The sequence below is a fragment of the Scyliorhinus canicula genome, chromosome 9, assembly GCF_902713615.1.
Source record: "Scyliorhinus canicula chromosome 9, sScyCan1.1, whole genome shotgun sequence".
NCBI lineage: Eukaryota > Metazoa > Chordata > Chondrichthyes > Carcharhiniformes > Scyliorhinidae > Scyliorhinus > Scyliorhinus canicula.
Genome location: NC_052154.1, coordinates 60604092 through 60619051, shown reverse-complemented (window position 1 = coordinate 60619051; position 14960 = coordinate 60604092). Strand labels below are relative to the sequence as shown.

The 14960-nt window shown below is 45.9% G+C and overlaps 1 protein-coding gene across 1 annotated transcript in view; it reads right to left on the bottom strand.

The window, feature by feature from the left end:
- Positions 1-12256, bottom strand: part of slc12a4 (solute carrier family 12 member 4) — a 216504-nt gene extending 204248 nt beyond the window's left edge. The window contains exon 1 of the mRNA XM_038806749.1: positions 11870-12256. Coding sequence (XP_038662677.1) covers positions 11870-12035 — 166 coding nt within the window. The 5' untranslated portion in view covers positions 12036-12256. The remainder of the gene's footprint in view (positions 1-11869) is intronic.
- Positions 12257-14960: the final 2704 nt, after the last annotated feature.

The following is a 14960-nucleotide window of genomic DNA, read 5'->3' as shown; positions in this document are numbered from 1 at the left end:
TTATTCAGTTTGTAAACTTAGAGATATATAAACAATAGACATTCAGTGGTGACTAGAATTTCTGGGGAGGTAAAATTACATCTATAAAATCGCAAGATAATTTACAACAATCTAAACTCCAAAATGAAGAAATATTCAGTTTCTATAAAATAGAGCAGTGTTGTTTTTATTTCCTTACCGGCATAGACACATGACAGAGAAAGCAGAGTGAACACAGGATGATATCCATAATAAAGAGATTCCAAAGTGGCCAAGCATATTGTGAGTACAAAAAATGACCATTACTGGCTTTTACAATGGATTTCAATAAAAGAGAAATAAGTAAAATGAAAGATTTGTATTGCATCTTGCATAATCTCAGCACGTCCCAAAATGCTTTACAGCTAATGAAATACTTTCAAATGCAGTCACCCTTGTAATATAGGGGAATGCAGCAGGCAATTTGCACACAGCAAGCTGCTACAAACAGCAATGAGATAATGAGCAGATAATGGCCCAGATTTTGTCACAAGTGACACTGTTCATTAGACTTTGTACTTACCTGGAGTGTTTCTCTGGCATTTTGCACAGCAAACTACAATCCATCTGAAGTAGGACATTTTTTAAGGCTATATTGGATTCGTATTAATATTATTTACATCATCAAAGCATTCTTCATTTATTGGACTGATTGGCACCATTTATGGTGTAAAGGGATGGGCATTCATTTGAATCTCATTTTTGCACAGCTGAGAAACCTTTTTCGAACAAAATGGAGAAACTATAATCTGCCGAGCAACAGCACGAAGCTGCATCTTAAAACGGCATCATGGCCAGAAGATTGGGATATCTGCAATTCAAGACCCTGACAGTGGGGCAAATATATATATATATTTTGATTAAAACTAAGACATAAAATGAAATGTTATAAAATGAAATGTTGTAAAACCAAAATGACCCAGGCAGGCAAAAGAAACCTAAGGATTAAATATATTGATTAGATTAGTTTTACACACAGACACAAATCCTATCAAACAGGAGGCTGACACAATAGATTCCCAGGTTAACCCAGGAACCACACTCAACACCTAATCAAAGTACAGCATAGAGATAATGGGAACCCATTGTAAGTCAAGGGAACACCTATTAAAACCAAGCAGATAACGAGACATTGACGTCAGAGTCAGGAAGCCTGGGAAATCAAGTATCTGTAATATTTATCTGTACTATTCAAATGTAAAACGGCAAAAGCCCGCCAAAATCTTGCAAATGCTTGTACTCTCTATAAATATTGAACCTCGTCTGCATATCGGAGAGATCACCGTGGTCAAGCCATTGTTAGGAGCTGGCTGCGTGGGTCTCCCTGAAGGACTTCAGAACTTGTACAATACAGTAAAAACGCTTTGAACCTTGCCTTGAGACTCAACCTCTTGAATGCACTGGCACAAGGGATTTTTCCCTACAATAAATGGCGCTGCGAGCAGGGTTCGATATCTGACTTCTTGACTGGTGGCCACGGTCTGGAAGCCGGGATCAAATTTAAACGAATCTGATAAAAATCCAGTGCAGCCAAGAACAGGTACAAGTCTCCGTTCAAAGTGAAGTACCTTTACAGGGTTAGGGTTTGTCTGTTTTAAATATTGTCCTGGAGAATTGTATAATCTTGCCTAAGTTTTTTTGAAATAGTACAGAGAATGTTTTGAGTAAAAGAGGACGCCGGACAGAGATACCGTGCGCTAAAGAGGTGTAGGTCAAAGACGACCGCGTGGAAAAAGGTAAGTAAAACCTTAAGTGAAACTTTTAATAGGAGAAATAGAGAACCAGAGGTAAAGATAACAGTTTTTAGGGTATTTGATAACGGGAAATATAAGGATAAGAACCGCATGCAGAACTAATTGATGTGACTAACCCAGGATTGTAAATGAAACCGCTGTCTGTGCCAAAGCTATAGGACATGGGACTTCTTGACTCGAGGTGCCCTACCTTAAATCTGACGTTAAGAGGAGGAATCTCCCACGCTAGGGTTAGGTGTTGAAACGGGCACTGAGAGATACAGGCACTCAGGGAGCAAGGCACGGACAGTGTATAATCGGGTAGCAACACCAACTCTGTAGAGGCGAACAACGCAGAGTCGACACAGTTACTAATTTTAACAGGGGCTTTGATAACAAATACGCATGTGTAAGTGTTGAGGAAAAGGGGACCCGATCCATCCTGACCAAGAGACACGACGACGGAGAGTCCATTAGGGGCGCGGGCAGAGTTTGATAACCTTGTTCGTCTGTAGGGAACACCACAGCCATAGCAGGGTGCCAGGGAGCTGAGACTCCCTCTTTGGGGTGATGGATCAGCCTTGCTAGTGGGGGTGGTGGCCAAGCGGGAGGCGTTGTACTTAAAGGGGCTGGGAACAGGGGCCGACAAACCCACTAAAGACCAGCACACATCCCAATAAGACAACATAAAATAGACCAAGCGTGAGGTGTCAGGAATAGTTGGGGAAGCACAGGGGCAAGAGGCTCACTGGGGCCCCACTACGAGACCCTATAGCAATACAGACGGTGCTGGAGCAGTATCAGTGAAAAGGAGATAAGGGAGAGAACGTTGGAGCACTTTTACTGTTAGAACCAGCATATGGGGGTTGCAGGACTGTAGACAGCAAAATGGCAGACCACGTTGATAAGGGAGAAACTGCAGTAGCTCTCATTTTTAAGTATTTGTTAGCCAGAGAAGCGATTGTTGAAAAGATGAAATGGAACGGGTGGAATGCATCACAAACTTTGGAAGATCAAAGAAAATGGGTAGATAGAGTAAAACGGGATAAAACAAAGGTAATGGGAGTAATATTGGTGACCCAGTTAACTGGACTAATTGAGAAGGTAAATGCCTCTATGGAGGAGACACACAAACAAACAGGACATATTAAGGTATTGCAGGAGGGAGTGAGAGAGTTAGAACACAGAAACTACATTGCAGAGATAGAGCAGAGATCAGAGGAAACGGACCCTCTGCCCTCATACGAGTCAGTGCAGAGTGAAGCAACAGCTCCCATATTAAAGGGAGACATAAAAAATTATAATCTAGCGCCAGTCACCAGAGGAGGGACGGCAGCACAACCGAAAGCGACCTATAAGCCTTTTACCCCAGGGGAAAGACAGCAGATTATGGCCTCACTGGGGAAGTTAAAACCCAGAAGCACAATTTTGGGGCGAACTAGATACACTCTGGGTAGGGCACCAATTACATTTGAGGGACATACACCAGCTGGTCAGGGCAGCGTGCCCAGCGGATAAATGGAGGCTAGTGGCAGGAGGGCCAGTGGCCCAAGCAGCACAGGACTCTAATGGAGGAAGGTGGACACATGCTGTTCCTGCAACTGCTGAGATAGACGCCCAGCAGGCACCCTTCACAGCATTCAAGACAGAAGTCCAACGGGTCTTAGGGACCTCCCTCACTAATTGGAGCAGGATCACGAATACCAGACAAGGACGGGGGGAAAGTGCATCGGAGTTTGGAGAAAGATTATTCCAAGTATATAGGGAGTGTTCAGGACAGGTCAATGTGGATAGGAGAGACAGGGCTTTTATCCAAGCATTTAAGGACGGGCTATCGGAGGCACACCAGGAAGTCCTTAGGATGGGGGTGATAGCATCCCAGGACTATGACGAGCTAGTCGAGTGGGCTAGCGGGATAAGAGAAAAGAAGGGTGCCCAGACAAAGCCCAGACCAGAGAGGACCGGGACCCCCCATAACGGAGGTGAGGGGAGAACCGGGTTCAGCTGCTACACATGTGGCCAGCCAGGGCATATGGCTAGATTCTGCAGGGAGCGCCATTCAGGGAGAAACCCGAGGATGGCGGACTCCGCTGTGACCACTGCCACAGAGCAGGGCATACCGAGGCAACATGTTGGGGGAAACATGGGAGACCCCAAGACCACTACAGACCAACCCCGGGGGCATCACATCCCCAGAATTCACAGGGGTGACTACAAGGGACCCAAAACCAGGGAGTTGTGAGACAGGAGAGGATTAGTGTAGCCACGCCCACAGAAGACAGTGAATCCCGACAGAAGCAGGTGTCCGTCCACACCACGCATCGACCAACACAGGTCGAAATCTCCCAACCCGTAGCTCCCGTTCACAGCAGGAAAGAGGAGGATAGACTATATGTGGAAGCCTTGGTGGGGGGTAGGGAATGCCACATGTTAGTAGATACAGGAGCAGCAATATCAATTATAAACCTACCCTTGCCACTAACCAACAAAAGGATATACGTAACCGGGGTAGGGGGATAGAGAATGCCCGCCTATCTTAGCGAGACCACATTAGTAGAAATTAACCACAAGTACATTCCAATGCAATTTTACATGTGTCAGAATAATGAGGGCACAATCATGGAAACGACCTAATGAAGGAATACCAGGTGCTGATAGATTGTGGGAGAGGGAAACTAATTTGGCCACAACCGGACGGTAGGAAGACCGAAATAGGGACATTAGCAAGCCACCTGGGGACAATCGGGGTAGCCACCATTGTGGTCCGAGATTGGGATGAGGAGAGAAAAGGGTTTGGAGCCATCTGTGCTTCCATTCCCGAAGCCTGAGCCAGGATGAAATTAGACACCGGACTAACTGACACAGAGCCGATAAAAGTCCCAGGACCGGAACACAAGCCCCACTGACAATACCCTATCAAGCAAGCAGCGCAAGAGGCAGTGGTAGGGATAGTTAAGGGACTGATAGAAAAAGGGAATCCTCAGAGAAACCACCAGCACCACTAATTCCCCCACATGGCCAATTATAAAACCTGATGGGAGCTACTGACTCACCATCGATTACACAAGTTTGAACAAAGTGACACCTAAATTACACCCCATTGTGGCAAACCCCTCGACTATTTTAAACGGATTGGCACAAGACCACAAAATTTTCAGGGTATTGGACATAGCAAATGGGTTCTGGTCCCTTCCACTGGACACAGAATCCCAAGATAAATTCGCTTTCACTGTGGGAGAAAAACAGTATACATGGACTCGCCTCCCACATATTTCACAGAACAATGAGCGATATCCTGAGTAGGGTGAAATTGCATGAGGACAATATGGTCCTCCAGCATGTGGACGATGTGTTAATAGCGTCCAAAACAGAAGAAGGGCACAAAGCAACCCTGTATTCTGTATTAAAAGGATTGGCGGATGCCGGGCTGAGAGTCAGCCCACATAAGGCACAAATTGCAAAACCTCAGGTCCTGTACTTAGGACACCTAATTTCCCAGGGAATTAAAGAAATGCCCGCAGATCGCAAAATCACAATTAAAGAGATGCCGCGAACAGTTACAGTAAGAGGGGTCCGGAAAGTTTTAGGATTATTCAATTATAGTAGGAGTTTTATCCCTGACGTCGCAAAGATCGCGGAACTAATCCAGAGACTAGTGAAGGGAGGGAAGCCAGCCTTAGAACGTATAGAGTGGGGACAGGAGCAAGAGGCAGCATATACAGAATTGAAAGCTAGGTTAGTTTCAGCCCCAGGGCTAGGACTGCCAGATGGAAGTAAGGAGTTCCACATATTTTGTGATAACCAGGACGGCTTCTATTCTGCCGTAGTGGCACAGACACATGGGGATAGGAAGAGACCCATAGGGTATTTTTCAACGGCTGAGGGACCAGTAGTCACCGGGATGCCCAGGTGCATAGCCGCCCTAGATTATGCAGCATGGGCTGTGAGGGTAAGCGAGCCCATTGTCATGACAGGAGAGATTGTGTTACACACAAGAAACACAATGGTAGAAATGCTAAACACGGGCAAACTTAAAACAGTCTCAAATATTAGAAGGGCAAGGTGGGAGGCCACACTCCTACCACCTAACAAGTCAGTCACCATCATTAGGGACACGGGAGAAAACCGCGCGGCAGGGATTTTAAATATTGGGGAAGCGCACAGCTGCGGAGAAATTGACAACAATAGCGAGGGAGGGAAGATTAGGGACGAACCCCTTCCAACAGCAGATGAGACCCTCTATGTGGATGGGTCCCGCAAATATGTATCCGGAGCACCAAGGACAGGGTGGGCAGTAGTAGACCAGAACCTGAAAACCCTAGAATCGGGACGGATCGACGGGGGTCAGTCCGCTCAGGTAGCAGAATTAGTTGCCCTCACCCAAGCCTCGAGGTTAGCAGCAGGGAAAACCGTAAACGTATACACGGACAGCCAATACGCGTTCGGGGTGGTCCATGACTACATGTCAGCATGGGGGAGAAGGGGGTTCATTACCACAGAAGGTACCCCCATTAAACATCAGCAGCGAATAAGGGCTCTGCTAGCAGCTAGTGAACAGCCTAAAGAGGCTGCAGTAATCAAAATAAAAGCCCACCAGCGGGAACCAGGGAAGGACACCCCGGGGTGGATTCATTTCAAAGGAAACCAAGCCGCAGACACAACGGCACAACAAGCATTGGAGAATAGCGATATTAAAAGCCTGCCCCTTGCAGCGATAGTGGTAGAACAGGAGGAAATTGACATACAGAAATTACACAGGGACATTCCCCAACAAGAACGAGATAGATGGGAGGAGTTGGGCGCAGTTAAAGGGACAGATGGGGTTTGGAGAAAAGATAACTGGGTATTGGCACCAGGATGCATCCAGACCACATTATTAGAACTACGCCACGGACTCTCGCACACAGGCAGGGATGCAATGATACATAGCCTGGGGAGAGAGTGGTGGTGGAGAGGACTAGGACGAGCTGTGGCTACATACTGCCACAGATGCACTATATGTGCATAGCACAACCCAAGGAAACCCATAAAAGTAAAGATGGGATATCAACCTAGACCAAAGGGACCCTGGGAACAGATACAAATGGACTTTATAGGACCATTGCCTCCCTCTCACGGAAAAACATACTGCCTAGTAATAGTTGACCAATTCACCAGGTGGGTGGAAGCATTCCCCACAACCAATTGTACAGCTCCAACGGTAGCCAGGATCTTGGCAACCAAAATTATTCCCCGATGGGGTATGCCAACTCAGGTTGATTCGGACCAGGGAACACATTTTACAGGAAACATTATGAAGAATATTTGCCAATTATTGGGAATAAAACAGAAATTTCACATCCCCTACCACCAACAAAGTTCCGGGATGGTGGAGAGGATGAATCGGTATCTAAAAGTAACTGTAGCAAAAGCAATGCAATCCTCAGGTAGAAATTGGACAGAAGTCCTACCTGCTGTTCTGATGAGGCTCAGAGCGACCACAAATCGAACTACCGGCTTCACTCCATACGAGCTGATGACCGGGCGAGCAATGCACTTACCCGAAAACATTATCACAGGTGGGACAGACGTGGGTCCGATAAAAGATTGGATCCACCGGTACATCCGAGACCTCAGCACCCAATTAAAGGGGATGCGCCGGTCCATAATTTCAAATCAGGCACAGGTTGACACACAGGATGACTCAGAAACATTACCAGAGGTCCCAAAAGCCGGGAGCTGGGTCTTAACAAAAATGCTTCCTGCAAAACCAGGATTTGCCCCGAGATGGCACGGACCTTATGAGGTCATTATTAGCAGAGACACCTGTGCCTGCATAGATATAAGGGGACAGGGGATCTGGAAACACTGGACCCAATTGAAGCTGTATAAAGACAAGTAAACTAAAGGTACTGTTTTCATTGTTCAAATCTCATAGGGACCAGGACCAGACCTACGATCAAGACATCAAAACCAATAACCTTTAATTTAATCACCTGTTTGTTTATTTTCTGTATATATCGTAACTATTGTAAAAAGAAAAAAACCAAGATGGGAGTAGAGATACATTTAATGATAGCCATGACCATTGTAAATACGCTCCAACACATGAGGTTTAGGGGAGCAGAACCACCAATTGTGGAAGAAAACCTATTCCCGAGGACACACCGGCAGATCTATGGGAATAGGACCGCTTGTTACCCTTCAGCGCGATCGGTAAACTCTCTATTTATCGCAACACCAGGGTGGCTCCCACAAGACCGGTTTACTATTGACACATCGGGGGCGCCCTGCAAGGAACATTTTGGACATTTCAAACAAGGGATACAAGGGAGATGTGTAGAGCTCACTGAGCCGGGAATTTCAGGGGGGATGGGACCCCAACGGGTAGAGACACATGGGGACTACGCACAATGTTTCAAGGGAAAGGGATGGGGATGCGTGCATGCCTTTGTCCCTAAAAATGACTCGTGCGCTGAGGCCCATTGTGCCCTCCAGGAGTGCTGGGTCCGGGAAGGACACTTCACTTGTGACTGCAAACAACAAAAATGCATTGCAGTCACCGCGGGTAGGCAGCTCATGTGTGGCAAGTGCAACGGCACCCACGTAAGCTCAGCCTCGTGGACATACCCATTTGATTCTCACCAAGAGGTACAATCGAGTGGGCAGTCCCGGGGGAAGAAAGGTTCCACAACATGGAACCATGGGGTCAGACGACCCAGGGGTAATGCATGTTATCGGGTTAAAGAGGGTTATGTGTTTTTGTTTAAAAATGTATATATGACGGCCACAGACAGGCCTCCAAGGTTCTTTGCCGTGGGGACAATCAAACCCCTCACGGTTCCATGCCCAAGCGAAGGGCATGTCCAAAAACGCATAGTGACATGGGGCCATCAGTGCAGAATTCTGAGCCGACTGGCAGACCCCTGTCGCATTGGGATCCTCATTGAGATATGGATTCCTGGGGACACTATCCCTAGGGGGCACAGCAGGGGTGGTCAGCGCCAAGAATAGGAATTTCTTTATATGTGGCCTGACCATCCTAGGAAACAGCACCCTACAAACACTAAGGGCAATTGACCAAGAACTCGTGGAACTCAGACTATACACACAACAAACAAGATATGCGGTAGACTATCAGTTAGCCAGACAAGGAGGGGTATGCACCATCATCAAAGAAAAATGCATCACATATGTACACGACGAGACACTAAACATAACAGCAGCCATGTCCAGGATACAAAAACAATTGGATAGTTTTAAACAGGGACTCACAGGGACTGATGGGTGGTTAGGGTGGTTGTTTAACGCAGTTTGGGGAGCATACATCATGAAAGGCATAATTTTAGTAATAGCCATCCTGTTCACACTCTGCCTGGGACTAACTTGTATTAAAGTCATATGTGCAAATATTGTATCAAGAACGCTACCCACTGCCAGTATCCAGATGCAAGAACTGTACCACACCATGGGGGAAAGAGGAACAACAGCAAGGACGACATCTATACAGGTCCCTTTACCTCTGAAGATCGTCCATGGGGGGTCATCCATGAATGGGACCCCCGGACGAGAGGAGGGACTGAAGTAGGACATTTTTTAAGGTTATATTGGATTCGTATTAATATTTACATCATCAAAGCATTCTTCATTTATTGGACTGATTGGCACCATTTATGATGAATCCCATTTTTGCACAGCTGAGGAACCTTTTTCGAATAAAATGGAGAATCTATAATCTGCCTAGCAACAGCACGAAGCTGCATCTTAAAACGGCACCATGGCCAGAAGATCGGGATATCTGCGATTCAAGACCCTGACAGTGGGGCAAATATATATATATATTTTGATTAAAACTAAGACATAAAATGAAATGTTATAAAATGAAATGTTGTAAAACCAAAATGACCCAGGCAGGCAAAAGAAACCTAAGGATTAAATATATTGATTAGATTAGTTTTACACACAGACACAAATCCTATCAAACAGGAGGCTGACACAATAGATTCCCAGGTTAACCCAGGAACCACACTCAACACCTAATCAAAGTACAGCATAGAGATAATGGGAACCCATTGTAAGTCAAGGGAACACCTATTAAAACCAAGCAGATAACGAGACATTGACGTCAGAGTCAGGAAGCCTGGGAAATCATGTATCTGTAATATTTATCTGTACTATTCAAATGTAAAATGACAAAAGCCCGCAAAAATCTTGCAAATGCTTGTACTCTCTATACATATTGAACCTCGTCTGCATATCGGAGAGATCACCGTGGTCAAGCCATTGTTAGGAGCTGGCTGCGTGGGTCTCCCTGAAGGACTTCAGAACTTGTACAATACAGTAAAAACGCTTTGAACCTTGCCTCGAGACTCGACCTCTTGAATGCACTGGCACAAGGGATTTTTCCCTACAACATATCAAATATCTAAATGACACAGCACCCTCACAGAAAACGAAGCAAGGATAGGGAAAACAACAAAGGAAAAGGAATGTATTTTTAAATCTCCAAAATTAAAATCTGATGAAATGGGATTGAACATTTACAAATGATAATTTTCAGTACAAGAGATGTTGTTGAGCAGTAAGTAAGACCTACTACACTGTTAAAAACTTACTTAGACTGGAATGGATAGGCCCAAAGATTTTTGCCAAGTTTATCCTATATTTGAAGAAAACACTGGAACACCACACCAGTCTATACTTTAGAATGGTGAGTTGCCATTTTTGGAAAGCTCAAGGAGGAAAAGGTCAAACCTTGGACAGCAACTTCCTGATTACCCCATGTTGCTCCATGTGATGACTGGAGGTTGGTCCGATATTCACATAAATAAGGTGAACACTGGCAGCCGAACTGTTATTCTCACAGCAAAATCTAGTCCATTCTGTTTTAGTATTATGGCTTGATAGATAAATATTTTGCAGGATACCAAAGACAACTGTTCTCTTTTCAATTGGCACTATGGAATCATTACTCCACGTGAGAAGGAAGTCAGGGCCTCTGGTTCAAGTCTCATCTCAAAAAACACCACCTCAGATAACGCAGCATACCCTCAATCATGCACAGAGGGGTCAACTTAGATTATAAAGAAAGACTTGTTTTTATAGAACATCTTCCACAACCCCAGGCATCCAAAAAGTCTTTACGGCAATGGATTACTTCTGAAGTGTGATCACTGTTGTAACATAGGAAACAAGGCAGCTAATTTGCAAATAAATTCCCACAAACACCAATAATCACCTTTTTGTGATGTTGATTGAGGAATAAACATTGGCCAGTGCACCCTGCTGTCCTACATCTTCAACAAAAAAAAAAGTGCCACAGAAATGTTTTATCCCCACTCAAAGGGCAGGCAGGGCTTCAGTTTAACATCTCATCATACTGCCAATGTAGCACCCCCTCAGTCCTGCACTGGGGTGTCAGTTTTGATTTTTGTGCTCAAGTCTCTGGATTGTGAATGTGAACCCACAACCCGGAGTCCCATTTCATCAGATTTTAATTATTGTTGGAGAATTAAAAATACAGTATTTCTTTGTTGCTTTCCTTGGTCTTGTTTTGCTTTCTATACCTGATCTGGTACCAAGTTCACTATTTTAGCTTGCACCTCCTGGTTCACAGTCTTTGCACTACTCAACACTGCTGCCTCACAGCGCCAAGGACTCAGATTCGATTCTGGCGTTGAGTGACTGTCTAGGTGGAGTTTGCACTTTCTCCCAGTGTCTGCATGGACTTCCTCCCGGTGCCCCAGTTTCCTCCCACAGTTGAAAGATGCTGGTTAGGTGGGTTGGCTATGCTAATTTGCCCCAAGGCGTCCAAGGATTAGGTGGTATCACAGGTTTGCGGGGAAGTGGGCCTAGGTAAGATGTTCTTTCAGAGGGTCGGTTCAGAGTCAATGGCCTCCTTCTGCACTGTAGGAATTCTATGATTCTCCAGTCTGGTTCAGGAAATATACAGTAGCTTGCCCTAAACCTAAATACCGCAGAGCCAAAATTGGCACTGAAAGGTGAGAATAGCTACCATTGCTGCATGCACCTAAGGAGCAGTGCTCCGAAAGCTAGTGTTGAAACAAACATGTTGGACTTTAAGCTGGTGTTGTAAGACTTCTTACATTGCTGACAGAGACACCTGAAAGCAGTCCCACCTGTTCCACTGGAGGTCATTCCTAACACCGACGTAGAAGTCTCGCCTCTTCTAACTTCCTCCCCGAAGTCACAGGAGACCTGTTTCTGTTCTTCGTGGGCGCCATCCTCCTTCCCTCGCTTGTTTTTGCCTTTAATGAAGGTTATGATGAACCTGCCCCTCGACATGCCTGACCTGGAGCTCCAGCCGGAGCCGCTCCTCAAACACGAAGGAGGCTCAAAGTAAACTTTTCAACCTCACGACAACACGCTTTACTTTCTTCCATTATCATCCTGATTCCGGCGGTAATTCTATTCCATTCCCTCCCAGGCCCCTCACTCACTCCCTCTCCGTCACCATTGGCAACGACATCAGGGACCCGAGACACCACCAGCCTCCTCCACCTGGAGCCGCCCCCATGTATCTGTGGCTCCTCGTCCGGGCGCATGCGCGGCCGGCCGCAGTGAAGCCTGGGGGTTGTAGTCCAGCCCCTCGCCTCGTCCACGCGGCAGCGGCGGCCCCTGACTGCAACTCCCAGAAGGCCGCGCGCCTGCGCCCATTGGTTGCGCCACTTCAGGGGGGAAATGTAAAGTGTGAACCGACATATGCTGGCTGCAGCTTCAGTGTTGGTAACTCCTGCTGCTCATTCACAGCCTGGCTGTGTGGGGTAATCACTCCGCAGATCACCGTCACAATAGAAAAACATTATTGGTTCAACAGTCAACAATTTTAGAGTACCAAAATATGTATTTAGACAAAAGCAAATTACTGCCGATGCTGGAATCTGAAGCAAAAGAGAAAATGCTGGAAAATCTCAGCCAGTCTGGCAGCATCTGCAGGGAGAGAAAAGAGCTAACGTTTCGAGTCCAATGACTCTTTGTCAAAGTGTATTTAGACATCCACTTAACACTGTTTTAAACTCAAAACCAAGCCAGTCAACCTTTAAATCTCTGTGCTGGTTTCCTAACTAAGAAATACATAAATGAGTTACTATTCACCGTTCCTTCATATACTCATAATTCATTTCCCAGGGACAGCATGGTAGCATAGTGGTTAGCACCGTTTCTTCACAGCACCAGGGTCCCAGGCTTGGGTCACTGTGTGTGCAGAGACTGCACGTTCTCTCCGTATCTGCGTGGGTTTCCTCCGGGTGCTCTGGTTTCCTCCCACAAGTCCTGAAAGATGTGCTATTAGGTCATTTGGACTTTCTGAATTCTCCCTCTGTACCCAAACAGGCGCCGGAGTGTGGTGACTAGGGGCGTTTCACAGTAACGTCATTGCAGTGTTAATGTAAGCCTACTGGTGACAAAGATTATTATTATTATTACCTTGAATTTCTGTGTTAGCAGCTACCAGCTTTATAAAGGGTGGGGGGTGGGGGTGGGGCTTGGGGGGGAGGAGAGGAGAGGAGATATTGCTGTGTCTTGTTTTCCTTACTACGTCCACAGTTCAGTGGGGGCAGGAGCAGACCAAGGCTGGAGAGATGGCGGATAAGCTGCAGCAGTCCTACAGCATCAGGTGAACACTGTGTGGTGTCACAGGTAAGTGATTGGTAGGTGAGCATTTCTCTCTTCTACCTTTTCTGACTTGTTTTAAAATTGAAAGTTATTTTGAAAAAATTATAGAGTGAAAACTAAAGATCAGTCGTAAAATTAAATACAAATTGATAATCTACTTAAAGCAATTCAGGACCAGGCGATGTGTTGTAGCTGCAACATGTGGGAGCTGGTGGACCCCATTGTGGTTCCGTGACTACGTCTGTAGCAAGTGTCAGTAGCTGGAAATCTGCAGCTCAGAGTTAATGAGTTAGAGTCCGAGCTTGAAACATTACGACACATCAGGAAGGTGGGGTGGGGGCGGGATTACTTGGATGCTGTGTTTCAGGAGACAGTCACATCCCTTAGATTAACTACCAGTAGAATTTGGCCAGTAGTCACGGACAGGAAGGTATGACTATGAGTGAGGCAGGTAGAGGGATCCAAAAGGTAGCACTGCAGGAGCTTCAGCCCCTACCCTTGTCCAACAGGTTTGTGATTCTTGCTAATCATCTAGGTAATCATCTAATAATAATAATAATCTTCATTATTGTCACAAGTAGGCTTACATTAACACTGCAATGAAGTTATTGTGAAAATCCCCTAGTTGCCACACTCCGGCGCCTGTTCGGGTACACAGAGGGAGATATCAGAATGCCCAATTCACCTAACAAGCACGTCTTTCGCGACTTGTGGGAGGAAACCAGAGCACCCGGAGGAAACCCACTCAAACACATGAAGAACATGCAGACTGCGCACAGGCAGTGACCCAAATGCAAATCAAACCTGGGACCCTACCGCTGCGAAGCAACAGTGCTACCATGCGAGCCACGAGCTAATTGATCAATAAGATGAAAGAGATAAATGTGTGGCCCAAATGTTGGTTGGGAGAAATGGATTTGAGTTCAATGGACATTGGCAGCAGTACTGAGGAAAGTGGAAGCTGTTCCGTTGGGATTGGTTCCACTTGAATCATGCTGGAACCAATGTCCTGGCAAATCAAATAACTAGGGTTGCAGATAGGGCTTTAAACTAAATACTGGAGGAGGGGTTGGGGGGGATTCAGTTGCATGGAAATTTAAACATCAAAGTGTAAGGAGAAGGTACGAATACAGGTAAATTATGAGGCTAATCATTACCAGATAATGAAAGGAAGGTATGATAATATGCACCCTTGCACATCATGAGGTAAAAGCAGACAGTGACAGACACCCAGGTGAGACAATCAATGTGCAGAACAGAACATGACCAATCATAAGACAGGACACCAGAGGGGACTGACACACATAAAACACACAAGGCATGAGCACTTGGCCTCTTTCCACTGGTGATAGCTATAGTGTTAGTCAGGGTGTACAAATCATTCAACACCTCCGGCACATGGATCAGAGCTAGCCTGGTCTAGATAGTTAGCTTTAGTTTATTTAGGGTAGTAGAGAGTCAACCCACAGGCAGCTGTGTGTTCTGTTGCTCGAGTTCAATAAATCACTTATTGAACCAACGCCTTCCTTTGGTGTATACTTGATCAGTTAATTGCATTGTGTACAATCCGTGTTGCCCCAGGGTTAACAACACGAC